This window comes from Crocuta crocuta, unplaced genomic scaffold (genome assembly GCF_008692635.1).
Source record: "Crocuta crocuta isolate KB4526 unplaced genomic scaffold, BGI_CrCroc_1.0 scaffold188, whole genome shotgun sequence".
Classification (NCBI taxonomy): Eukaryota; Metazoa; Chordata; class Mammalia; order Carnivora; family Hyaenidae; genus Crocuta; species Crocuta crocuta.
This window is the reverse complement of record NW_027532599.1, coordinates 114,310-140,128: the sequence shown is the minus strand read 5'-3', so window position 1 is coordinate 140,128 and position 25,819 is coordinate 114,310. Positions and strand designations below refer to the sequence as shown.

The 25,819-nt window shown below is 42.4% G+C and overlaps 1 protein-coding gene across 1 annotated transcript in view; it reads right to left on the bottom strand.

Moving 5' to 3' along the window:
• LOC144244759 (ATP-binding cassette sub-family C member 4-like) overlaps window positions 1-25,819 on the bottom strand; it is a 156,432-nt gene that overhangs the window by 18,827 nt on the left and 111,786 nt on the right. The window contains exons 17-20 of the mRNA XM_077780094.1: window positions 22,514-22,669; window positions 12,252-12,341; window positions 4,311-4,483; window positions 3,774-3,879 (exon numbers count right to left, since the gene is read on the bottom strand). Coding sequence (XP_077636220.1) covers window positions 3,774-3,879; window positions 4,311-4,483; window positions 12,252-12,341; window positions 22,514-22,669 — 525 coding nt within the window. The remainder of the gene's footprint in view (window positions 1-3,773; window positions 3,880-4,310; window positions 4,484-12,251; window positions 12,342-22,513; window positions 22,670-25,819) is intronic.

Sequence of the window (25,819 nt, the reverse complement as noted above, 5' to 3'; positions counted from 1 at the left end):
AACAAAACCATATCCATACGTCTTTCTGCAGAAGTATTCACCAGTGCAACAAAATGTAATTATGACACCGTGCGTGCGTGCAATTACACGACTTTACGACGACGAGGCTGTGGTTATGCCCTTTATTAGCATCCGTCACTTCCCCAGCCCCTCCCCACGGGCACCGGCCACCACCCTCTGGAGCGGTAGGCCTTGCCGCTGACTGACTCTTCTTTACGTCCCTAAAGCTTTCAGAGTAACAGAACAGACGATCACTTGTTTTTTGGAAAGGAAATGGGTATTTCTTTTTTTCTTTTTAATTTATTGCTAGGAGAGAGAGAGAGAGAGAGACAGCGCGAGCAGGGGAGGGCCAGAGAGAGAGGGAGTCACAGACTGAAACAGGCTCCAGGCTCTGAGCTGGCAGTCAGCACAGAGCCCGACGCGGGGCCCGAACCCACGAACCGCGAGATCATGACCTAAGCGAAAGTCGGACACTCAACCGACTAAGCCACCCAGGCGCCCCAGGAAATGGGTATTTCTAAAGCCAGCAAGGAAAAAAAAAAGATTGCTCCAAAAATCAACAGTTCAAGAAGGAACATTATTTCTGGTGTTTTGCTAGACTAAAAGCCAACTGGTAATCAGATGCTCTAGAATAAAACAGAAGGTCTCCCCCTGGAGTAGACGGAGCACAAAGGACAATTCCCTGATGACGAAGCTTGGATCCCGAGGTCTGATCTCGCCATTCCGTCAGAGGAGTCATCAAACCAAATCCAGCTCTGAACCGAGATGTAAGCAGGTGGCCAAGTTCACCTGCCCATGATGTCCCCGATGAGCTCTCGGCCAGGGGGCCCTGGACTGAAGGTCCCCCATCACCAGAGCTGCAGCCCCGTGGGAACATGCAGAGGCCACCACAGAAAATAACGTCCTTCCCAGCACAGGTCACAGAATCTAAAGGGAACCCTGCACTTCCTGTCTGCACCTGACTTCTCCCTCAGTCTCCCCACCTCCTCCAGATCTCTGGCCCCTTCCCTCACACCCCAGGTTCAGCCCATCACACTGTCGTTTATCTGCCCTGAATCCAACCATCTCACCATTTCCACTGCTGGCACCTTAGTCTAAGCCACCAACATCCAGTCGAACCAAAAGACAACTGACAGTTTTAATACACGATTTTAACTCTCTCTTTAAGGAGAGAGCACAGTGGGGCCAGGTTAGAAAGGACGCGGGAGGGACTGGAAACTGCTTTGCAAAACCACATTAAGAATTTGGACAGAGACCCTGGCCAAGAGAGAAAAATCTGAGCTTCCTGAAATTTATCGAGATAGTCATAAGTGAAGCATTGAACACACAGTCATACTTCATTAACGGCAATGAAAAGGACTGGGTAAGGGGATACACAAGCTCACATCTGTGGGTCAAATGCTGATGGGTAAGGTTTAGGAATGACCAAAAAAAAAAAAAAAAAAAAAGATTTAGGAATGACCAGCTGACAAGTCTGCCAAATCCTGTCCTCTGCTGTTTCCCTAAACGATACCACACTCCAAGGTGACAGTATTTCTAAGAATGAGATGATAAAAAGAAGCTACTACCACCAAAATGTTGTAATACCAAAACCTTGACATAAATCTACATTTAGGAGCAATGGTTTGATTTGAAGGTGCCCCCCTCCCCCGGAGCTAGAGATCAAGCCAGCTTTCCGCCGCCACACCCAACGCCTAGCAAAGCGCTCCAAACAGGGAAGCTTCCAGCATCATTCACTTACTGCGGAAGGAGGATGCTTCTGGGGACACTGTGAAATACAAAGCTGAGAGACGAGAACAAAGTGACAGGTAGTAAACAGAAAGGAAAGGTTATTTTTCCAGTTACCATTCAAGAACGCAAAATGAAGGACTGAGGCTACTCGATGCCACACAACATTTCTGGAATCTAAGCGTCACTGTCCTGCCATCATGGAATGTCACACGGTAGCTCACAAAAGTCTGCTGGACTGGCTTGCTTCCTACAGTGTTGCCTAGTCCACACGAGCCATGCTGCCTGACGCCTCCAGCATCCCTCTGGCAGGGATACCCAGCTCCTACCGTCAGCCTCGTCAGAGCCCATTCCTGGCCATGTCCGGGCCTGGGGAGCACCGAGGTTGAAGGCACTGCTTCACTGTGGAGAGTCTGGGATCTTCCCACTGCCCCCACTCATGATCCCGTCTGACAATGCATGTGAAGCAGGGTGGGAGGGAATATTCCAGAAACTGCCCAAAGAGTCAAAAGGGACAGCTCTGTTTTCACTGGATATAAGGAAGCTTAGTATTACTGATTATTAACCTGCTTAGGGCAGACCATCGAAAACATGGTTAACCCTATCTGTTGCCTCTCACGCACTGTGTAGCCCTTCTTTATTTACTTCCTCATCAGTAGTCAGAGCATCACTGGATACCGTGGTGTCTGGTAACAACGGTCAGCATCCACAAGGCAGATGAAAATCAGCCTTTTGCCAGATTAGGAGTGAGCCTGAAAATAATACTTGCATTCCTTGGGCTTATTTGTAGCCAAAGGGTTTTCCTGTGAGGGATGGCTTCCTTATCACCATATAAAGCCACATCCTAAGATAATAGAAATTGGGCAAGGAACAGAGGGAAAAGGAAAAAGAGAGGAGGATGGGGTGAGAGAAAAGGGAGGGAGAAAAAAGGAAGGAAAGACTGAATTACTAAGAAAGAAATGCCACTCAAACCTGGAAGATACTAGACAGATTTCCAGAGACCAAAGCTTGAAGCCTGCCTTGTGTGCAGTCCCTGGCTGTGCTGGTAAGAGATCTGCTGCCTGGTCATCTAGTCTCTCAGCCCCAGATCCATCGTTCTTCCTACAGTCTCACCTCACATGCTGGGGCTGGCTTTCTGCAAACCACATTCCAAAGATACTTTGGCCAACTGGTGCTCTGTTGGGTTCCACCAACTAGAGGTGGGGGTGGGGGGACTGAAGGTGGAACACAGAGCAAATGGCCACCATGGCCTTTGCAGCTCCTGCAACATCGCCTGGGGCCTGGGACCTGGCACCAGCCCCTGTCTTCCATTAGAACACACATAGAGAACCGACCTCATCATAGTCCCTCATCAATGTGACCAGAGGCTGGGCAGTGGCTCTCCTTAGAGATCTAAGCATGAGTCTTTAGGGACTATCTCTGAGTTCTTAGGTTTGGAAATCTGTCTTGGAGCTCAGTACCTGCTTCCTAAAATTATTACCCCAGTGTTTCCCTTTGTGTTTTCCAGCCTTCCAATTCCTATGTTAAATCTCCTACATTAAATCCTTTCTGTTGAAATACTTTGTGTTTCTGACTGGGGCTTCTCCCCCTCATAGACTCCCCTCTGTCAGCATATCTTGTGAACACCCCAGCAGCCAAGAAATTCTGCAATTTACTCTATAACCTTCTGGCACCCTAAATGAAAGGGTAATTTTTTGATTAAGAGAATCCAAAATACTGAAACAACTATGACACAGTGAGATGGACTATTTTACCCCTTTGAAGGAAGAGGCCAGATCTTGGATTTGAAAGATTTTCATGGTTGCCATCTCATAGGAAAAGGACAATTCAAATAAACTTTTAATATGAAAATATGAAATAATTATATTATGTAATAGCACATTCTGAAGGTATAGTTAAGTACCTGCGTCACTATAAGGAATGAGAGGAAAAATTAACAGAAAATGAACTTATTAGAGGTTTCTATCAGGTTGTATAAGGAAGGTTAAGTTGAAATCCTGAACATAAATGGAAAAAAACTGGAAAGCCATAGGTGAGGGTCTTACCATTATCTTGTCACTATCAATAATGGTGTTCAACCTATGTGCAATGGTCAGCACAGTGCACTGGGCAAATTTCTCACGGATTTTTTTTTGTATTAACTCATCAGTTCTGGAAGCAAAAAAATTGGATTTAGTTTAGTAAAGACAGGAGAAACAGACATACGCCTTAAAACAATCATATGACATTTTAATAATGCTTTTAAAAATCAAAAACATGATATCATTCTTGAAAAACGGAATATTAAAAAAATCTATTCGGAAATATTCCGTTTTGCATATAACATTGTTTAATATGCTTTCCTCCAATTGCTTGAAACTATCAGGAGTTGATTTGACGGATCTAGCTTCTTAGGATGCCTAATAATATCATTATCACCTTATAACTTCTTTTGGTTTCTTCCTGTTTTCTAAAAAGTAACATTACCAAAGATCTCTTTGGACAGAGTGAGTCCCTAGAGACATTTCTCAGCGTCATTCAATGTTTCCCATTTACCACATTTAAAATTTGGATTCCAAGGTTCATGGGCCTCAGTTCCCTACCTCAGATCCACATTTGCTGTCGCTTCGTCAATGATCAATATTCGGTTTTTCCTGAGGATGGCTCTCGCGAGGCACACCAACTGCCTCTGTCCGACACTGAAGTTTGATCCTGATTCTGCTAATTGGGTGTCCAATTTGCCAGGAAGATCTTCAATGCATTCTTTAAGCTGTACCTGTGGACGCAGAAAGAAAGACATCTTCCTAAACAAAGTAGTACTGATGCAGACAAGCCCGCTAGACACAAGGGCTCTGAAGTTCTCGTTCTTCTTATGTGTCTTACGTGTCCAGTCACGCGAATGGCTGAGTTACTTCTAATTACTGTCTACTGAGAAAGATGGTCGCATTGACTCAGGCCAGAACGATTCTCTGACTTAGGAGCACATGCTTTTTTTTTTTTTTTGCTCTTTTTTTTTTGTAAAAAAAATTGTTAAGTTTATTTATTTTGAGCGAGAGAGCGAGCACACAAGTAGGGTAGGGACAGAGAGAAGGGGAGAGAGCCAGAATCCCAAGCAGGCTCCCTGCTGTCAGCACAGAGCCCGAGGCGGGGCTCAAACTCACAAACTGTGAGATCATGACCTGAGCTGAAACCAAGAGTTGGACACCCAACCAACTGAGCCACCCTGATGCCCCAGGAACACAAACTTAATGGGAGTCAAGACTCTTCTCTGTTGCCATCAGCAGGTATCGTCTGTTCATGCATTGAGAAATATATACTATGTTAAATAATGCTATTCTCAAGATAAAATATGGAATAATTAAAAATGTTTCTTCATAACTTTTAGATAAAAGGTAACAGTAGGAATTTATAGAGACAAAAAGCAAAAACGGTGGTTGCCGGGGGCGGGGGGTTAACTGTAAGCAGACGAGGGAATTCTGGGGTGGTGACGGAAATGTTCTACAACTGGATTGCTACGATGATTAACTACAAATCTACCAAAGTCACTGAATCACACTTAGAATGGGGGAATTTTCTGGTATGTAAATTATACCTCAGTAAAGTTGGTGAAATCACCTCAGGGTCCCCCATCCCTGCCACATGATGTCCACAAAGAACCTCTCCCTTGGGATTAATTAAGGAAATCCCTCAAAAAATGAAGCTATTTCCCTCAATGTAGTCTAAACACTTAAGAAAGTTAGAAGGATTGTTATGGTTGAGTCAAGTTTCCCAAAAATACATTTTGTATAGGAATTAGTTCTATAGGAGTTAGAAGGGAAGAAAAAAAAATTTTTTTTTAATTATTGCAGGAAGGAAGGTTCTCTAAAGGTATAATCTTGTCAGCACTTTTATCATTTTGGAAGGTTTTAAAGTTAAAAAAAAATTCGGGGCGCCTGGGTGGCTTAGTCGGTTAAGCGTCTGACTTTCGCTTACGTCATGATCTCGCGGTTCGTGGGTTTGAGCCCCGCGTCGGGCTCTGTGCTGACTGCCAGCTCAGAGCCTGGAGCTTATTTCAGAGTCTGTGTCTCCCTCTCTCTCTCTGACCCTCCCCTGCTCATGCTGTCTCTCTCTCCTAGAAATAAATAAAAATATTTAAAATAAATAAATAAATAAATAAATAAAGTTAAAAAAAAAATTCAAACAATGGCAGAGCACATCTCATATATTAGCAAACCTGGAACCTATCTGAGGATGGTTCTTTCCCAGATTTAATTCATACTGTGAGACCAGTCAAATTCATTTACTTCAATCTAATAAATGTTTTGCAGTGAATGAAAACTCCTGAAAAACAGGGCACAACATCTTATTTCCCCCGGACTTTGAGTTTAGATAGTGCTTATATTAATCTATCTTCATAAACATTGTAAGTTTAAAGAAACAAACTTTTAATTTTAAACACCAAAGATAATCTGATACCACACAGAGCGGTACAGCTCAGCTCAGTGAATACTTGTTTAGGGAAATTTTATAGAACAAAACCAAACTCAGTCTCCCCTGGGGAGTTAAAGAACGGAGAGTAAATGCGCTTCAAATTAAGAGACCAATGGATGAAAGAGTGATGGCCAATAAGCAGGGACACAGGACTGCAACGTCAAATGACGAAACACATGTTTAACAACATCCTAAATGCTGAAGTACTTCTGTGAATGGAATTATTGGGCTTTTGATTGAAGTCCAATCCCCAGAAATGGGCAATCTTAGTTAGGACTCAATATGGTACTCAGCATTAGCATGAAAGGTGTGTATATATATATGTATATATATATATACAATCTAAAGTGGAAGATGTAGATGATAGGGGCCAGTCCTTGCACTGAAAATTATGAAGTGGAAGACGTCCACTTAGTCAACCTCTTCCACTACTAGTAAGGGGGGCTCATGGGTGATTCTTTTTATGGCACCCATTCATCGATCTACACCCCAGGTGAAGGAACTGATCAAGGCTTTTTATCAGCTCTTCCTTCTGAGCTGACTTTAGTAATATGTGGAAAGCCTGGCTGAAGAAAGAACCTCATGCTTGCTCCTGACTCAGATGACAGTTCACCACTAATCTGGTTCTTGATCCTCCCTTGGGTTGCCCATATCTGCCTGATGAAGAATAAACATGTTTTCCAGAAAGCACTCTTTTCTGAAACACTCATTTCTTCATTTATTAATCAGGGTTGATAATAAGAATAATACAAACATGAAGGCCCTCTGTTGTGCTTTCACACATTCAAGTTATAAGTATTAGAACCGAGAAAAAAAAGAGAGAGGCAGAACACAGGAAGTGGAGTTAAAACTGGGGAATCTGAAAACCTATCCGATAGTAAAATATTACCACTCTGTTTGAGTGAGATAATGATTATGTAGGAAGATGTCCTTAATCTTATAAGGTATATATCTAAGGATGAATTGCAACTTATACTGAAAGTTTTGGCAACTTGTTTTCCAGAAGTTCAGCACCATAGAGACTACAGCAGAGAGGAAGGAAATGCGGCAATATATTAACCAGTGAATCTAGGTGAAGGGTACATGTGTGTTCATGCTACTATTACTTCTACTTCCTTGTGACTCAGAATTTTATATTTTATTTTAAAGGTTATTTATTCTTGAGAGAGTGTGCAACGAGTGGGGGAGTTTGTTTATTTTTGAGAAAGAGAATCCCAAGCAGGCTCTGCACGTCAGTGACACAGGGCTTGATCTCATGAGCTGTGAGGTCATGACCTGAGCCCAAATGGAGAGTCGGATGCTTAACCGACTGAGCCACCCAGGTGCCCCTGAAAATTTTTAAATAAAAAATTGGGACCTTGAAGCCAGACTGCCTGGGCACGAGTACTGTCTGTCTCTGCCATTGGGCAAGTTCCTGAACTTTCTCGATCTTAACTTCCTGACTTGTAAGTAAATAATTCTAAAGGTGTCTACCTCCTAACGTTGGAATATAAAACGAGTCAGTAGGTGTAGAGTTTCCAACAGTATTTGATACAAAGTAAGAAATCAACAGATATCATCTACCCATAATGTGGTCAGTTTGCCTCCATTCATGTTCTGTGTTATTTTTCCTCATTGACTGTATCAGTACAGAAGCTTGATTACATATGCACTGGCTTTATGTTCCACCTTCTCCACAAGATTTTAAGCTCCAAGAGAGTACTGTTTCAATTTTAATGGCTGCAAGGGTCCTAGAATCTACCACAATGCCTTTCTAAAAAGCTCTCTTGATGGGTATTTATTGGATATGTGAATGAGATACACAAGTGTATCTCATTTTGTAACAACTGTTCCCTTAAAAACTGGAAAATAAATCCATATAGATAATCTATGCAATACCATTCTTATTAAATGTCACCGTAAAAGAAATGTAATTTTTACAACTATGTAGCTTCAAGATATCATAACGTTGTACTTTAAAATGTATGGGGTGCCTGGGTGGCTCTGTCAGTTAAGCATCTGACTTTGGCTCAGGTCATGATCTCACTGTCTGTGAGTTAAAGCCCTGTGTCGGGCTCTGTGCTGACAGCTCAGAGCTTAGAGCCTGCTTCGGATTCTGGGTCTCCCTCTCTCTCTGCCTCTCCCTTACTCATGCTGTTTCTCTCTCTCTCTCAAAAATAAATACTAAAAAAATCTCTTAAGATGTACATAGCATTTAATTTAAAAATTATCGTTTAAAAAAAACAGGTCAAATACTGCTATTCAAAATGATCTCAGTATAGAGTACTTCAGATTATTTTTAAGCTTAGGAAAATAATTAACTGAAGCAAAATTGAAAATAATAAACTGAATTTATAAGATACCCATTTCCATCATCCCATACGATGTGGACTGAATCTACCAGGTGCCAGCACCTTCACAGAAGGTTAACATCGATGTCCAATGAGCTCCACATTTTGTGGAACTTTCTTATTTTTTAAAGAAGAAAGGCTGATGCAGGCCGGAAAGAGAAGAGACATTGAAATGCCCTCAACAGGTGGGCAAGGGCTTTTGTTAGAACTAAGCCAAGACTGAATGAAGGGAGAGCCCATTTACCAAAATGCAGGGCCCAGGGGAAACTGCAAATGCAACGTGTCAGGAAAGCACGAGCCGAATTACATCCCCACGTATAGACTGGTGGTGCTCAGAGTTCTTGGCCTTGGTTTCCTGTATGATGGGAGGTACCCGTATTCTAATAGAGATGCCATCAGTGTTGAACATAACTGGACGATTTCTCCACAGTTCTGACATGATGTACCATACTCTTGTTTTAATTATTGTTAATGTTTATTCATTTGAGTGAGAGAGAGAGAGAGAGAGAGAGCAAGCAAAGGAGAGGCAGAGAGAGAGGGAGACAGAATCCGAAGCAGGCTCCTCACTGTCAGTGAGGAACTTGACATGAGGCTCAAACCCATGAACCGTGAGATCATGACGTGAGCCGAAATCAAGCATTGGGTGCTTAACCAACTGAGCCACCCAGGTGCCCCAATGTACCATGCTCTTAATTGCATATCCCAGGATTAAAGTTTTTTGTTTTTTTTTTTAAAGAAGTAACATACCACTGAGCTTCTGAGTTTTACCTGGTATGATCTTTTGCCTCTGACTAATAAACTACTTCATTTCCAGTTGTTACTTGTATTTAAGAACTGCTGGTGCTTGCAGGTGCACTAATTGCTACTAATTTCTAATGAACTTTCTTTGGTTTATAGCTATTTTTCAATAGATGAAAAAAGAGCCTGGACAAGATGGCCAATGATGCCTCCCTTCTGAACCCCCAGCTCACCAGAGAGGAGGAAACACAGCTAAGACTTTAAAAAAAAATCTTTTCCTTTTAATTCAGTTTGGGTTCCAGTTTCTAGTTTGGGATCCCTTGCAGACCAGCTGACAAGGGTGTCCAGTCCACCTTTGAGGGAGCTGCTATTAAAGAGAAGGACTGGTTATGGTCCTCAGGTTCAGACATAAGGGGACGCACCGAGCCAAGGAGATGGTGGGGAGACTGAATAGGATAAATCCAGAAGAATCTGAATGGCACTACACTTGTACGCCAAATCCTCTGTGTGGCATCCCTCCAGGTAAATGCACGTACACTACATCGTGAGTACAATTTTAGGGATGATTCTTACTCCATCGTGTAAAGGCCTGGAGAGTCTAAGGTCCCTGACCTACAGGAGAATGACCCCAACCTCCCTGAGAAGGATCATGAAACCCTGACAACTACTGTGAAAAGGTCTCTAGCATTTCATCTGCCAGAAGTACGATCCAGATGATAAAGGCAATAGAGTGCACTAGAGAAAATCTGGAGAATTCCGAAAAGCTAAAGAGGAAAGAAAATCACTTATCATTACCCCCCAAAATAAGCAAGGTTTATGTTTTGCTGCCTTCATCGGGTACGTGTTCCAGAAGCTATATATGCTTAAAACGGCTGGAATCACACTGTAAAATACAATGATACATCCAAGCTTTAAGAAAATCTACCAAACCTTTTGTTGAAAAACATACACTTGTCAAGAAGAAGTAATTCCTAGAGAAACACAACTCTGGGATGACTTCTGGCTCTGAGAGGCCAGCATGGAAGCAATGGAGCATGGAAGCAATGACGTCAATTCCGGAAGCAAGACACGAAGACACAGAAACCACTCACTTCCCTTTGTTAAACAGTCATGTTTACTTCCACTTACAGGAAGTTCCACGTGTAGTTGTAAATAAAGGTAGATCTTACTATTACCACCTCCCTCATGTCACTTTTAGAATTCTAACAGGCTACTAAATTTTATTTCAATTTTGGCAGGAGAAATAAGATGAAATACAAGTGATGATCAAAGTTCTAAGTTTTTATAGGGTTTGTCTCCTAATTAACATTTCTTCATGGTTCGGGAACAATGTGTTTCTAGAGTCATTTTACTATCTGAGAATCTGTGAGGCGAGAACTCAAGCTCTGAAACAAAGAGAAAAATAATTTACCAGTAATTCCTGTTTTATTAAGGTGTGTCACAATTACACCACTAAACTTATCAGAGGAGTTCAAGAGCGGTGGATTGTCCTAATTTTCCTTAGATTTGATGGCTAACTGTTGTTCTGCATACCTCTTCTCTTCTAGAATTTCACTGGAGAAAAGACTCACAAACTTAAGTGAAATGAGAGATTAAGTGCTTTTAAGCAGGAAGGAGAAGGTGAAGTATTCGGCCCAATTTAGGCAAATAAAATCCTTTCGGTTACTGGAAAGCAAGGTGGGTGTGTAAAGACTCAGCGCCGACAGGCCTTAGGAAACCAGAGTTACTGGCAGGAAATTGTCGGGCCTCCAACTCTGCTTGCTCACAGTCAAAGCTCACCTGCAAACTGGAAGATTTCAGACTGTTCCCTGGAAGGGTGACCCTAAATGACAAGCGCACGGAGGGAAACAACAATGTGAGCGATCAGTCACTGGGATCTGTGCACTTTTTTTTTTAAAGATAAATAAGCCACATGCTCCTCAGAGATCAAATATTTAGTACCTATTTATTAAGTGTGGACTTTTTAAAGGTTTGTTTATTTTTGAGAGAGAGGGAGAGAGCAGGAAAGGAACAGAGACAGGGAGAGAGAATCCTAAGCAGACTCTGCAATGCCAGCGCATGGCTGTGAGATCATGACCTGAGCCGAAGTCAAGAGCTGGACGCTGAACTGACGTCCAGTTGGATGGGATGCTGGAGCCATCCAGGTGCCCCTTAAGAGCTGACTTTTTAAAAGCAAAAGACTGAATTAGGTCCTATGACGGATTAGAAGTCTCTTGAAGGTTTGTAAGTCTGATATGGTTTCTGACATCCAGGAGCTTGGAATCAATTTGTAGAATGAGGGCAAATACACTGAACGATTCGTGTTAAAATATACAAACCAACAGCATCTTAACAGCTAAAAGCCTTCCATGCCCTTCCATGCAAGAGCAAGGAATTTCAAAGAGGTGGTCCAAATGGAAACACTGCACAAGTGATAGAAAATCCTCTAGAAATGAATATGTCAGTATAAAAACTTAGCAAAAGTTCCAGGGTCCTGTTACCTACATTTACTCAGTACCATTAAAATGACGTTTGTCAAAAATAATTATTACACAGTCTAGTTGTATTATTTACCTTTGTAAACACTTTGTTATAAAACGTCACAGCATTTTATTAGGATGAGGTCATTTATCTTTCAGTTAATAATGAAAACTACGTCTCCATTTAGTGGACCCTCCCTAAGAACAGAGAGGTGAGATGCATGTTGCAGGCTACCTGGTCACCAAACTTGAACCCATAAATATAACTTCCAGCACTTCCTGTGCTTTGCTGAAGACAAGTAAGATCATGTATCTAGTGGCTTTGCATTCTAGGAAGAAAGTTACAATGAAAACATGAGATATTTTATTTTTGATTTTCATCATCATCAATACATGTATTTTAAGTGTACTCACGTCATCAATGTTCTCCTGGGTGATTAACAAAGTCAGTTAGACCGGTTAAGTTCCCATTAATTACCTGCAATGTTCTAGATATACATATATACTGATGGTAATAAGTTTAAAAGAATAGCTTTTTATAAATTACCTCTGCTAAGGCACTCCACAGCTCCTCATCTGTATGCTCATTAAAGGGATCCAGATTTTTCCTCATTGTTCCAGTGAATAAAACAGGTTCCTAAATATTCCAAAATAGTGATTGTTATTACTGTAGCCTCTTTTCATTTTATTTCGATGCTAAATTCCAAAACAGAATTAAAATAGAAAAACCAAAATTCACTATAATCATTAAAACAAAGGTTGCTGACGTCTGTTTACAAAATAGTATCTCTATTGATTTTCCATCGTACAAAGTGCGACCCCGAGTATTGCCCAGACCACCTTACACTAAGAAGAAACTGAAGTATGTCGTCTTAGGAAGAAACTGAAGAAGAGAAGGAAGGAAGGTTTGGTTTTTGAAAATGCCTTCCTAGTAAGATCTGCTTAAACAAGAAAAACAAGGATATACTTATTTGAGAAACTTTACATCAAGAGATGGGAGTTTATCATCAATCCTGGTGTGACACTGGAAAATACCAACAGGACGATTAGTTGTCGTTTGTGACTCAACGCAAAACTCTGAAGTATGTTCACATTTGCGCCAATGAAGAAGCTGGGATTCTTCCTCCTTTAGTAGAACAGTTTTCTTAGATTGGGAATCTGTCCCAGTGTGCGAAGGCGACATCTTGTTTTTTTGTCCAAAGAAAAGGTAAGCCAACGGGCCCAGTGGCACCTCTATTCATGAAGAGATGCCTATGGTTTTGCATCAGCAAATCCCCACATTATCTGATCTGTGCATCAGGACGACATGCCTCACAGAACCTTGTTATTAACTTCAAGGGCAGGATAGCCTGAAACCCATTGTGACGTGCGGCATAACAAAGTGATTCTAATTTAAATACCTCTTTCTACCCATGTGTTTCGGGAGGGGTCACAATTAAACTACTCTCGCAATATGTGCCTCCTTCTGGGTTTCTGAAGAGAATCTGGTGCATAACCTCAGTAGGCCATTAACATTTTCTTCTGGAAGGCTCTGATAACCTCGGCCAAAAAAACATGGACTCAGACACTGAGGCGGTAAAAGCAATGAGAGGTACAGACGTGGGGATCAGAGAAGATCGGACAATTCCACCGGCATCCAAGCACGGCTCAAGGGAATTGCAAGCCTCAACTCTTGCCTGACCTTGGGGCTGGGCTATTCCTCCTCAATTCTCAAAAGCCTGAGAAAACTAAGAAGGTAAACGTCTCTTTTCTCGAGCCAGGAAGAAGAATAACACTCAGAGAGCCTCCCGGACCTTCTTTCCCTATGGTCTCAATTTTAAGACAGAGGAAGGAGAGGGGCGCCTGGGTGGCTTAGTTGGTTAAGCGTTCGACTTTCGCTTAGGTCACGATCTCGCGGTTCGTGGGTTCGAGCCCCACGTCGGGCTCTGTGCTGACTGCCAGCTCGGAGCCTGGAGCCTGTTTCAGTCTGTGACTCCCTCTCTCTCTGACCCTCCCCCTGCTCACGCTGTCTCTCTCTCTCCTAGAAAAAAATAAAACATTAAAAAAAAAAATTAAAAAAAAAAAAAAGACAGAGGAAGGAGAAATGGATGCAGAAGATAGAAAAGTGTGCCACCAAAAAACATGTATGCCTAAAGGCAAATTCCAAATACTGAAAGACATTTAAAAAGGACACATCGTTTTTATATAGTTAAGTGGCTAATATGCCCCCAAAGCTCTGAAAAATCGCTGGTCATTCAATGTTTCAAATTGATTACTGAACTGCACAATCCCATGACCCCAGTTAAAAGTCTCCATTAACTTTCTCATAAGCCTTCCGCCCCCCACCCCCTTGCCTGTGTTTTTCCCCTCTTCTTATAAGGACTTATCACTGGATATATGGATCACCCAGTCAGTCTTAAGATCCTTCACTTAATTACACCTCCGAAGACCACATGGTACTAGGGGTTAGGACTTGGACATACCTTTGGAGGAACCACAGTGCAACCCAATACAGTGACCTTTTCCCCATTATCTACTGCAATACTTATTTTATCTTTTTATTATTTCAATTTTTGGCTCGATTTCATATGCAAAGCTTCATAAAAGAAAATTTCTACTGTCAAAAAAAAAAAAAAAGTCTCCCTTAAAACCACCAAATTCAGGACCAAAGACTGAACAACCATTTAAGCAACGGTAAGAGTCCTTGTCAGGGGAACAGCCATCATTCTATTTGGGATTTTAAATTCTTCATTCATCCTACTTCAGAAATTCCTCATATTCTACTTTATGTGACTCTTTGTAATTAGGAGCTCAAGGAGTCTGGCGAGGCCCATGTGTCTCTTCCTCCAGCTGATCCTCTGAGGTTTACTGAAACGATGGAGCTGGATGGCGGAGGGCTGCTACCCAACCTTCCTCACGTCCTGATGCTCTGCCCCGTCGGGCCAGGCTCTGCACCACGGGCCCTATCCGCTCTGGGGCCCAAGCTGAGAGACTTGGAGGGCTGGTGTCTAAGGAGATAAAGGGGCGGAAAGAGAGCAGACTAAGGAATGGACTTCAAGCCCAGTGAGAGAAGTGGGAGGCGCTCTCTGCTAGTAAGAATCGCGAGCCTGTCGAGGTCTCCATGACCTGTTGGCCTGTCCCAGCACAAACGCACGTGCGGTACAAGTGTAGGATAAAGTGCCCGCCTGGCTTTAAAAGGACACTCCACGGAGGTGTTACCTAAGCTCATCTATAAAAAAAAAACTGCCTTGTTTTGAAAAGATGAACCTTTCTTCCCTTGTGAAATGCTGAAAGGGCCCTGCATCTGCCTGTCTGGGAGCCACAGTTTTGTGCTTCCACAGGATAGGCACAGCAGCACACGTTTAACGTTCAATCGCCTATTCCGTTAATGGAAAGGCTCCCTCTCGTCACCCTCCTCACCTTTCTCTCTTTGGGAAAGTTCCTGAAATGGATCAATCTCTCCAAAGACCGGGGCACTAATGTGGGATTTGCTGCAGAAATCGGGAGTTGCTCGCTCTGACACTGAGCCTGCAGCGTCATACTGAGCTCTAGCCAGGACCTCAGCTACCTATAGGCCTTAAGGAGGCCCTGCTAATTATGGGCAAGTCACTGCTAACATAAATAGAAAAAAGTGACATTTTCAGCATTTCCCACTGCAAGAAGTGTCCCCACTTAAATCCGTACAGTTAATCTGAAGGGATACAGGAGGCGACTGATCATGTTTAGTTAGCAGTTATTAGAAGAAAATAGTTTAGTAAATTGGAGTATTTTTCTGTTACAATATGCCGAATACGTATTTCACAGTGAGCACAATTTCGATCAAAACTTGAATGAACAGAATGATTTATGAAAACATTAATTGAATGAAGCTGCCTTTTTCTTTAAAACCAGCAGGCAATTTGCTAACAGTGCTTGCTTTAGACTGCATGTGAGTTCTATGCATGCTGCTCGTTTTGGTTTCTATCCATTCCACTTTCATCCACTTGCCAAGTAAGAAACTATATTATATCTTCAAAAGGTGATAAAAGTACTCACAAGAGATACATACTGCAAGAGCAGATAAGGGTCAACTTAATTATCATTTCTGATAGATACTATTATTTAAAGTACCCACCTCAAAGCAATGAAGTTAATAAACTAATCTTACAATGAGGAAGTGTTGTAAAAAAATGTTTGCAGGCATAACATCTCAGTGCAGAGATTTACGGCAGGACATATAACCTTCACGTAAACATATATGCTAAATATATGAGCCTCAGTGCATTTTTTTCTGAAGGTACACAATTAAACCTCATTTAGTAAGAGTTAGCTGGCATGGTGAAGTTAGGGAAGCCAATGTTCTTGCTCGGGCTAATATGTTAACTGAAACAGTAGTAGTATCAAGCCTGTTTTGTTTTGTTTTTTATCAGTTTAAAGTTGACTTTTTTTTTTTAATCATTTGTGCCACGTCCAGTAAATTTTTTTCCTGTTACAAACATACCACAAGTTCGGATCAGCCATGGGACCCAAAAATGGCCATGTCTGGATCAAAGCATTTAGCGTAGTAAACCGAGAATCTCTCAACACAACGGGGAGACTGAGAACCACAGCCTTGTTAGCCCTTTTGCTCATGCTGCTGGAAGACAAACGTCGCTTTATCCTAGAAAGAAACCCTACCCACTAACCTTCAGGAGCTTATAACGACACCAGTCCAAGACAAAACCCATACAAGTGGTTACAAACCAGGCAAAGAAAGCACAACACTCCCTCCAGCCCCCAGCCAGGGAGCCACCTCTACTAAACTACGTCCTCCAGAGTGGCTGCCCGGTCCACGCGTCCCAAGAGCTACATTTTCATTTCTGAGCTGAGGACCTTTATTAAGGGCAGCTCATCTCCCAGTTGCAAGAATGAGACAATCACCTAAAGTAGCTTTAAATCTTGGTTTCCTTTTTTTTTTCTCCCTTGTTTTAAATCCTGTAGCCTCTGAATGAACTGATAGTCATCCATATTCAGAAGAAAAGAACATTGTTTGCCAACAAAGGAAAAAGAATTTAAGTCATGTAAAGTCTTCTTTCAAAACAGAAAGGTCAGGGGCTCCGGGGAGCAGTTCCATGGGCTTTAATGAAGACTTCAGTGTCAGAAACAAAAGGCTGACTCCATTAGGCTAGAATCCAGTTGTATTTCTTTACCAGTAACAGCATACCCACCTCTTCTCTCTCTGAGTTTTGTTCTCAACAAGGGCAAAAAAACAGAGGAAAGAAAACCAGGTAATAGCGCAGAAGTCTTAAAGAGACAGCCCTAGTTAGCCTTTCCCAACCTACAGAGAGTAACCCAGGGAATGGAAAAACCAAAAGAGCAGAGCGGAGTCCTTAAAAAATACCTAGGTTTTACTTTGATTTTTAAAAGTCTATTAAATATAAAAACTGAATCTGTTTAATCATGATAAAGATGATAGGTGATGATCTGTGCCTACCCTTGGGGTACGATCATAAATAATGAATTTGCATGGAATCACTTTTCAACTGAAAACATTTTCTTGGTGCCAAAAGGAAAGGGGCCTGAGATGTAGAGAATCCATCCAAAAAAGTTTTGAAATCCAGTTTTCCAGATCCTTTCACATAAGAAAGTTAATTCCCTAAATCGCATCTTGCTATTCTCTCTGAGGAACGTGTTTAACTCTTTTGGGTCGTGAGCGCAAAGGACGCATCCATTTCGGCTACCCATTCCGTTTGGAAAATTATTTAGAAAGTACTTTCATTTTTTGCTTCCTCCAGAAACTGTACAAATCCGAGGAATGCATTCTTACAGTGTTTGTTTCTGGAAAGCACCCTGCGGGACTGGTCGCCCAAGTCCCCATGGCTCCCCTGGCTCCCGTTCCCACGACGGCCCCGGCTGCTATCACACCTCTCCCACTTCTGGGCTCTCATGGCGATGGCGTGGTCAGCAGCGACAGAGGGGCTGGAGGGGCGGGGCCGCCACGGGGGCTCACGGCTGCGGCCAGGATCACAGCAGGCACAGGGCCAGGGAACAGGGTGCAGACCTGCCTCACCTAAACCCCAACTCCAAATGACAGGCCTTCGTTCTGCTTTGCAGAGACTGCTCCAAACTCTCTAGTTCCCTAAATCAGCGTGTTGAGATACAAGGACACGGTTTCCTAGTCGTTCTGGGGGAAGAGGGGTGGAAGTTGTCTGCACTACAGACAGGTCACTCTAAGGGCCAGGCCAACAGCCATTCCCACCTCTGCAGCCGGTGACACTGTAAAGAGAAAGGGCTCTTAGCTCTGCCAAGGTAAGGTTTCGAGTATCTTCTCCTGATGCTAGCCCATGACATCTAAGTGAATTAACCCTTTTTCCTAGATTGTATTTCAGTGCTGAGTGCACCCAAAGTGACAGTACCCAGCAGCCTTTGTGTCCTCACTGGAAACCAGGGCTAACCCTGCAGGGCTGCTATGAGAATCAGGACCCCACGGAGGTATGGGGCTGACATGTGGCAGAAGCCCAGCCACACAGGGGACGGTGAGGGACAGTGGTTTTCTAACTGCAGGTGCAGCCAGTGGAGGCACAAAACTGCCTCGTGACCATCATGTTGTCCTTTCTGTGACTCGAACAGAATGGATATCACAGAAAGGAGAGTGCAGCGCACTAAGGGTGATTGTGTTTTGTGGGGTGTCTGTGTGTGTGCACACGCGTGTGCCTGCGGAATGGTGACACACAGCAGTCACACGGCAGACTGTGCTCACGCTGTGCTCTGGGTCCTGGGGGAGCGGTTAGCTGCTCGAGAGTCTCCCGGGTGTAAACAGAATCCCGGCTCCAGCTCGTACCCGTCAAGTGGATTCAATCTGTAAATGGGTCAGCTAGAGATAACCACACAATTGTGAGGATGAAAGTGGAGACAGTGGGGAAAGAGGCTAGAAGAGCGAAGGATTCCACCAATATCAGGAGTGAGTCCCACTTGTGTGGCCTGTCCGGGATTACGACAAGCACAAGAGCAACAGAAACGAGACCCCCTGCCTCCGGGAGAGCCAGAAAATGGCCAGGCTCGTGGGGGGAGCGGAGAGAGGCGGCAGGGGCTCCCGGGGCACCGCACAGTATTGGTGGGGTCCAGAGCGGTGGGCAGANGGGGGTCAGAAAACAAAGTGACGTTCTCTCTTGTTCCTTGTGAGAAAAATGCTGATAGGCTTGTTACACTTTACCCTCAAATTCCTATTGTGCACACTTTTATTTCACTCTTATTTATAGAAATAACTTGGTTTGTGTGATAAGCAATAGATGTAAAGGAAATCACCAAGGACCACAAAAACATAAAGAGAAATTAAACAGCAAAGTCCTTCCAGAACCTGTTACTACTTTTATGTAACTAACAAGAATACCCAAAAGGCTAGTGCCCTGAGCCTTAGTAATAATAGTTACTATTTCCTAAGGGTTCCTAGGAACAAGGCATTGGGCCACAGACATTTTCTCATCGGGCTAAATCTTCATGACAAATCTGCGAGGCGGCAGTTACTAGACCTGCTTTAAGGACGAGGATGCTGGAGCCTGGAGACCAAGTGATGTCATCGGGTCACACACTCAAGACACTGGGCCGGAATAAAAATGTGGGTCATGTTAACATTTGGTCAACACTCTCGAAGATTCTATCCTGGCTGCCTCCTGGAAGATTTCCTGGGACCCTTTACACATTGCGCGTTCTCTCTAGACTCTCTTTCATCAACCAACATTGCCCCGTAGAGACAAAAGCACACAAAGTGAAAAAAGAAAGCTTGTGTGTTTACAATGGTTGGTGATTATTATCTCCATGGGTACAAAGCTTAGCCCTGTTTTGTAAGCATGCTCTCCGGAGTACGCACCGGGAGCAGGCTCCCAAGTAGGGTGGGAAGTTATGGAAGAGACCCAAAACCTGGTGGTGATGTCAAGGTGTACTTAGTCTTTGCTCAGATGTGCTTCCAAAACATTTCTGGCAGAGCCTAGAATCATCCAACGTTATTTCTTTATTTATACAGTTCTTTTATGTACACAAGCATACAACCATTTCTTATTAAGAAGCATTAAAAATAACGCAGGACGTGTTCCTAGGTCCTTTTATCCAAGGACATGAAAGCACTTTACAGACACGCCCAATGTTTCTGTTCAGTAATCTCCTTTGGCCCATTTCAGAGACAGGTACAACCAAACTACAAAACTTGGGAATTTCAACTCCTTTACTTTCTACTGCAGTCATGAAGTCATGAATCTAACAGCCAGAGGCTATCTTTAAATACAGGGATCGAATGTGCTGCAAATTTCTTTCCATTTTTCCTGAAAGAGATAGCTTTAAAAAAAATGTTTTTTTTTCCTAATGGCTAAAATAGGTGTAGAGGATGAAGAGGTGACTGATGCAAAAAAGGTGACTAGATGGTAACAAGATGTACTGTGAGGACCATTTCATAATGTATACAAATTTCATAATGTATATAAATAATACTCACTGTGTTATACACCTGAATCTAAGGCTGTATGTCAATTGTTCTTCAACTATTTACAAGAAAAAAAAAGGAAAAAGAAAAGCACAGAAGCATCAGGGATAGGAGAGCAATTAAAAATTTTTTAAGTTGTGGTAAAATACACATAACACAAAATTTACCACCTTAATCATTTAAAATATTTTTTAAAATGTTTTGTTTATTTCTGAGAGAGAGAGAGAGAGAGCGTGAGCAGGGGATGGACAGAGAGAGAGGAGACACAGAATCCGAAGACAGGCTCCAGGCTCTGAGCTAGCTGTCAGCACAGAGGCCGACGCGGGGCTTGAACCCAGGAACCGTGAGATCGTGACCTGAGCCAAAGTCAGAGGCTTAACTAACTGGGCCACCCAGGTGCCCCACCTTAATCATTTTTAAGCAACCAGTTCAGTGGTATTAAAATGCATTCACGTCATTTTGTAGCCATCACCACCGTCCATCTCCACAATTTTTTATAATTCCAAACTCTGTACCTTTTAAACACTAACTCTCCATCCCTTCCCCCACCCCTGGTGACCCCATTCTACTTCCTGTCTCCGGGACACTGACCGCTTAGGTAACTCATGTGTGTGGAGCCACACAATATTTGTCCTTTTGTGACTGGCTTATTTCACTCAGCATTATGTCAAAGTTCATCTATGCCGCAACTCATGTCAGAGTTTCCTTCCCTTTTCAGGCCGAATAACAGTCCACTGTGTGAACACACCACACTTTATCCATTCACCTACCTGAGGACATCTGGAACGCTTCCACATTTTTGCTCTTGTGAATACTACTACTATGAATATGGGTGTACAAATATCTCTTAGAATTTGTTTTTGATTATTTTGGCTCCAAATTCAGAAGTGGAACTGCTAATACGATAAGATAATTATATATTTTTATATGTGATTCTATTTTTATATTTTTAAGGAAACTCTGTTCTCTTTTCCATGGTGGCCGCCATTTTACATTCCCACAAGCAATGAACAAAGGTTCAAATTCTCCCACAAACTTCTCAGCACTTGGTGTTTTTTTTCCTTCCTTCTTTCCCTCCCTCCTTCCTTCTTCTTTCTTTCTCCTTTCTTCCTTCCTTCCCTCTTTCTTTCTGTCTCTCTTTCTTTTTTAAAGTAATCTCTATATCCAAGGTGGAGCCTGACCATATGACCCCAAGATTAAGAGTCACATGCTCTGCTGAGCCAGCCAGGCACCCAGTGTTTTCCTTTTTATTGATAGTAGTGGCTCTATTGGGGGTGAAATGGCATCTCATTGTGGTTCTGAAAGGGATATCCTGATTAAAAACAATTTTTTAAATGTTTATTTGAGACAGACAGCAAGAGAGAGTGAAAGCGCATGTATGTGCGTGAAGGAGGGGCAGAGAGAGAGGGAGACACAGAATCTGAAGCAGGCTCCAGGCTCTGAGCTGTTAGCACAGAGCCCGAGGCAGGGCTCGAACCTGCTGACTGCAAGATCATGACCTGAGCTGAAGTTGAACACTCAACTGACTAAGCCACCCAGGCTCACAATACCTTCTGAATTTTTACTGAAACTGAATTGAAGAACCACAAGGAATAAAAGGAGCTTCTGCGCATAAACCAATCTCTAGAATGTTTCCTGAAAGTCACATTTCTATTAAGAAGCAGAATAAGGAAGTCCAGAAAGAGATGGTCAACTGCACCCTCCATCCTCATGGCAGCCAGGGCCTGGGTGTGGAGAAGTACTCCACAGGCCCTGACCCAGTCCTCACTGTGGCTTTAGGAGATGCCTTTCATGGGAGAGAAACCCGAGGTCCTGAGAGATGGGATTCCTTGTCCTCTATTCTTCTCACTATTCTCCACTTCCTGGTTACAATCATTTACTAATGACTAGATTCTAAGTCTCCCAAAAGCATCCATATACACGGTAATTCTCAAAGCCCAGCAGTTTCACAGAAAGCCCCCCCGGAGACAATTACCTTTGAAAAGTGACATTTCCTATAGCAAAATTCTATCATTAAAACATTTAAAATCTATGTTTCCCTACAGAAGCCTCTCAAGTGCTAAACCAACCATTCATCATTTTCTCTTCAAAATTATGTGGTTATCAGTGGATGACTTTGTGGTACCTGGGAAAGTTAGAGTCCAGAGACTTCTCTGGGTAAGTTATTAAATCAGACACACACACACACATACACACACACACACACGTGTGTGTGTGCGCAGAAAAACAAAACCTGGTATCCAATGAAAATACTTGCTGTTAAAAATATGCTCTGTTGGGGCAAAAGGATCAACTCTTCAACTTTTTTCTTAAAAAAAAAAAAAGGCAATAAAATTAAGAACAACTAAACTTAGGTTCCCTTATAAAAAGAACCTAGGAGGATGCTCTGATTTGTATACCTGAGGTATGATGGACATTTTCTTCCTTAAGTCGTGGAGTCCAATTTCAGTTGTCAAGATCTTATCAATCCAAATTTTACCTTCTGGTTCTGACAATCTAAAAAGGGCTGCGATGAGGGAACTTTTTCCAGCTCCTGTTCTTCCCACAATGCCAACCTGCAAAGAGATCCAGGAAGGATTAAGAAGTAACAAAACACAATATATTAGGAAAAGCTCTGGTTGCTGAGGGCGGGTTAAGGAAGTTCTCTGTTGAATGTCGTCCAAAAGAGTTTCTCAACTTTGGCACTGTTGACGTTTCGGGCTAGATAATCCTTTGTTGTAGAGAGCTGTCCTGTACATTGTAAAATGTCTGTCACTATGCCTGCGCTCTACCTACCAGGTACCAAAAGCACCCCCCAAATCGTGGCAACTGAAAATGTCAGACATTAACAAATGTCCCTTGTGTCCCTTGGGTGGGTGGGGGAAACTGCCTCTGGTTGAGATCCACTGGTCTGAAGAAAAGTTAAAAATAACACAATCAGTTTACCAGCAATGAAAACACAGCAATCTACTAAGTGGTTGATAAGTAAGTTTTAAAAGAGTTTTATTCCTAGTGTCTGGGTATTTTGAACCTTGAGAATTTCTTGGATAATTTTATAGAGATGTCAACAAGTCAGAAGCATTATATGTAAACAAGAATCATTTTCCCAGAATTCTATCACATAAGAGGTGATATTAATTATTCTTTGGTAGAACAACCAAATCATTTCTGGCTGTTAAATACCTGATTACATTCTGTCTCAAAAGGAAACATCTTAACAGTTTCAAATGCAAGTCTCAGTGTCTTCAAAAACAGTAGCCAGTAGCTGAAATACCCATAATGAGATCATCATCATCATCAACAACAACACAAATAACATTTGCTATTTATATGGGGCCTTTCATCTGAGCAGTTCAAACAGCGTTTTACAAAGTAATTAATACTCACAATTACCCCCTTGGGAAAGATACGTGTCCAGTATCAGTCTGGTTATTAGAACCAAAGCACAGGAAAATTAAATGCACTGACAGTAAGATCAAAGAATCAATATAAAGTAGGTAAAATGCCGGTCAGGAACGAAACTGTATTGTACAAAACTGGTTTTCAACTGTGTGCATTTAAACCTATATGCAGAAACTGGCTTGCTCTTTTTTTTTTTTTTAAACGTAAGAGCTTGCCCAAGTTCAAATTCCCTGGTGGGAGCTTCCCAAGAGATGGCATCATCTCATCTAGGTATCTGGAATCAATGAAGGGCACAGGACATGTTTCCAATCATTTGTAAAATTTTAAAACTCACACCTTTCAATGGAGAAGAACTTTCTGAGCACTGATTCTATGCTGGGAACTTTACCTATTATCTCATTTGAATACTTGCCAAGTTTTAAAGCTTAATTTGTACAATCACTGATGGAATTTCAAGAAAGGGCCCTCCTTTCATAGAGATAAATGTAAGGAAAGTGGCTTCACCTCATCTTATAATCTTTATAGCCATTTGTACCTTATGGTAGGTCCTCCTTTATATTTCACAGATGGGTCATTCTCTGCACATGAGTGCGTCTTAGTACGCTAGTATCGACACACACGGTTTCTGTGTGCTTCTGTGTATTTCTCCGTGTTCTCAGATATAAATCAGCACGTGCCAAAATACAGGCAAGAACCGTGTCTCTGAGAACGTGCGGATGTGTTCCGTGCTGCTATCACAACTGAAAGTGACCTATCTGTGCAAACTGTAACATATGAAGACTTTCGGTAAAGGGCTGGGATATGATGGGTGGGTGGCGGGGGTGGGGAGGCACGCAGAGGCCCGCCCACAATCACAGGTCTGTGATCTCTACACTCAAGAGAGCATAAAAACAAAAAGGCAATTCAAAGAAAACCTGGTTTTGGCTACTCCCCTCTACTGTTCAGTCATCAAAGCCATAGCCTCCGTCTTTCACAGTTCACCAAGGCGCTATATCGATTTCCCATGGAGAATACACCAGTATCAGTTAGTTTACCTTCTCAACACCAAAGAAATACTTCAAGATACTCTTATTTTAGCTGATCTGCAACTATCTCCTTGTTTTCCCAACTAGGCTGAGGCTGGTTCCTAACAACCACACCAGCACATTAGACATTTGTACCTGGATTTCACCTTCCAGAGCAAATTCAACATGACTAACACAACTTCCCACTCAAAACGGCTGCTTTTTCCGGCTTCCCCATTTTAATCTCATAACTTTTTTCCTGGGCTCATGGGCTCAGCACATTTGTCTTACTTTCAGCTTTCTCCTAGTCCACATTGGTATCAGGCCCTGAAGATGCTACTTCTACGATGTTTTATGACTCTGTCCCTCATCTGAGTGCAAGGCTGTGTTACTTTGATTGATTGGTTGATTGACTGATTTTTTNTCTTACTTTCAGCTTTCTCCTAGTCCACATTGGTATCAGGCCCTGAAGATGCTACTTCTACGATGTTTTATGACTCTGTCCCTCATCTGAGTGCAAGGCTGTGTTACTTTGATTGATTGATTGATTGGTTGATTGATTGATTTTTTGAGAGAGAGAGAGAGTGTATGTGTGCACATGAGCGGGGGAGAGGGGCAGATGGAGAGGAGGAGAATCTAAACAAGGCTCCAGGAGCCGATGTGGGGCTCGATCTGAGGACCTTGGGATCATGACCTGAGGCTGAAATCAAGAGCTGGACACTCAACTGACGGAGCCACTACACCGCTGCATTACCTTTTAAAAAACAAAACTCTTTTCTTGACCATAATCAGTGCAAATGAATGTAGAAACTTAATAAATACTAGCGATAAGCCTAGCACTTTGACTTAAAACCATTCTTTAGAGGATATATTTTCTTTCTGGACTTAAGGGTATGCATGTGTTAAGATACAAGCTCATATATTTACCCAAAGTAAGATTAATATGAACATATTGTAGTAATCTGTTTTCACTTAATATTTCAAGAAAATAGTTTAATGGCCATATAATATTACCATACATGCAATCATTTATTTAAAAAACCCTCTATGTGGGGACATTCGGGCTGTGTCCAATATTTTGCTATTATAAGTAACTGGGTTAAATATCCTTGAAGCCAAATCTCTGAAAACAGCCCTAATTACTTCCTTAAGATAAACCCTCAGGTGTGGAACTGCTGAGAATCAGGTATAAACACTTTCAAAGGAGGCTGGTAAGGACTGCCAAATTACCCTCCAGAAATAGGACGCCACAGTCTTGACTCCCACCTGTTTCCCCTGCGCATCCGCTCACGGGTGGGACAGCTTCATGTTCATCGACAC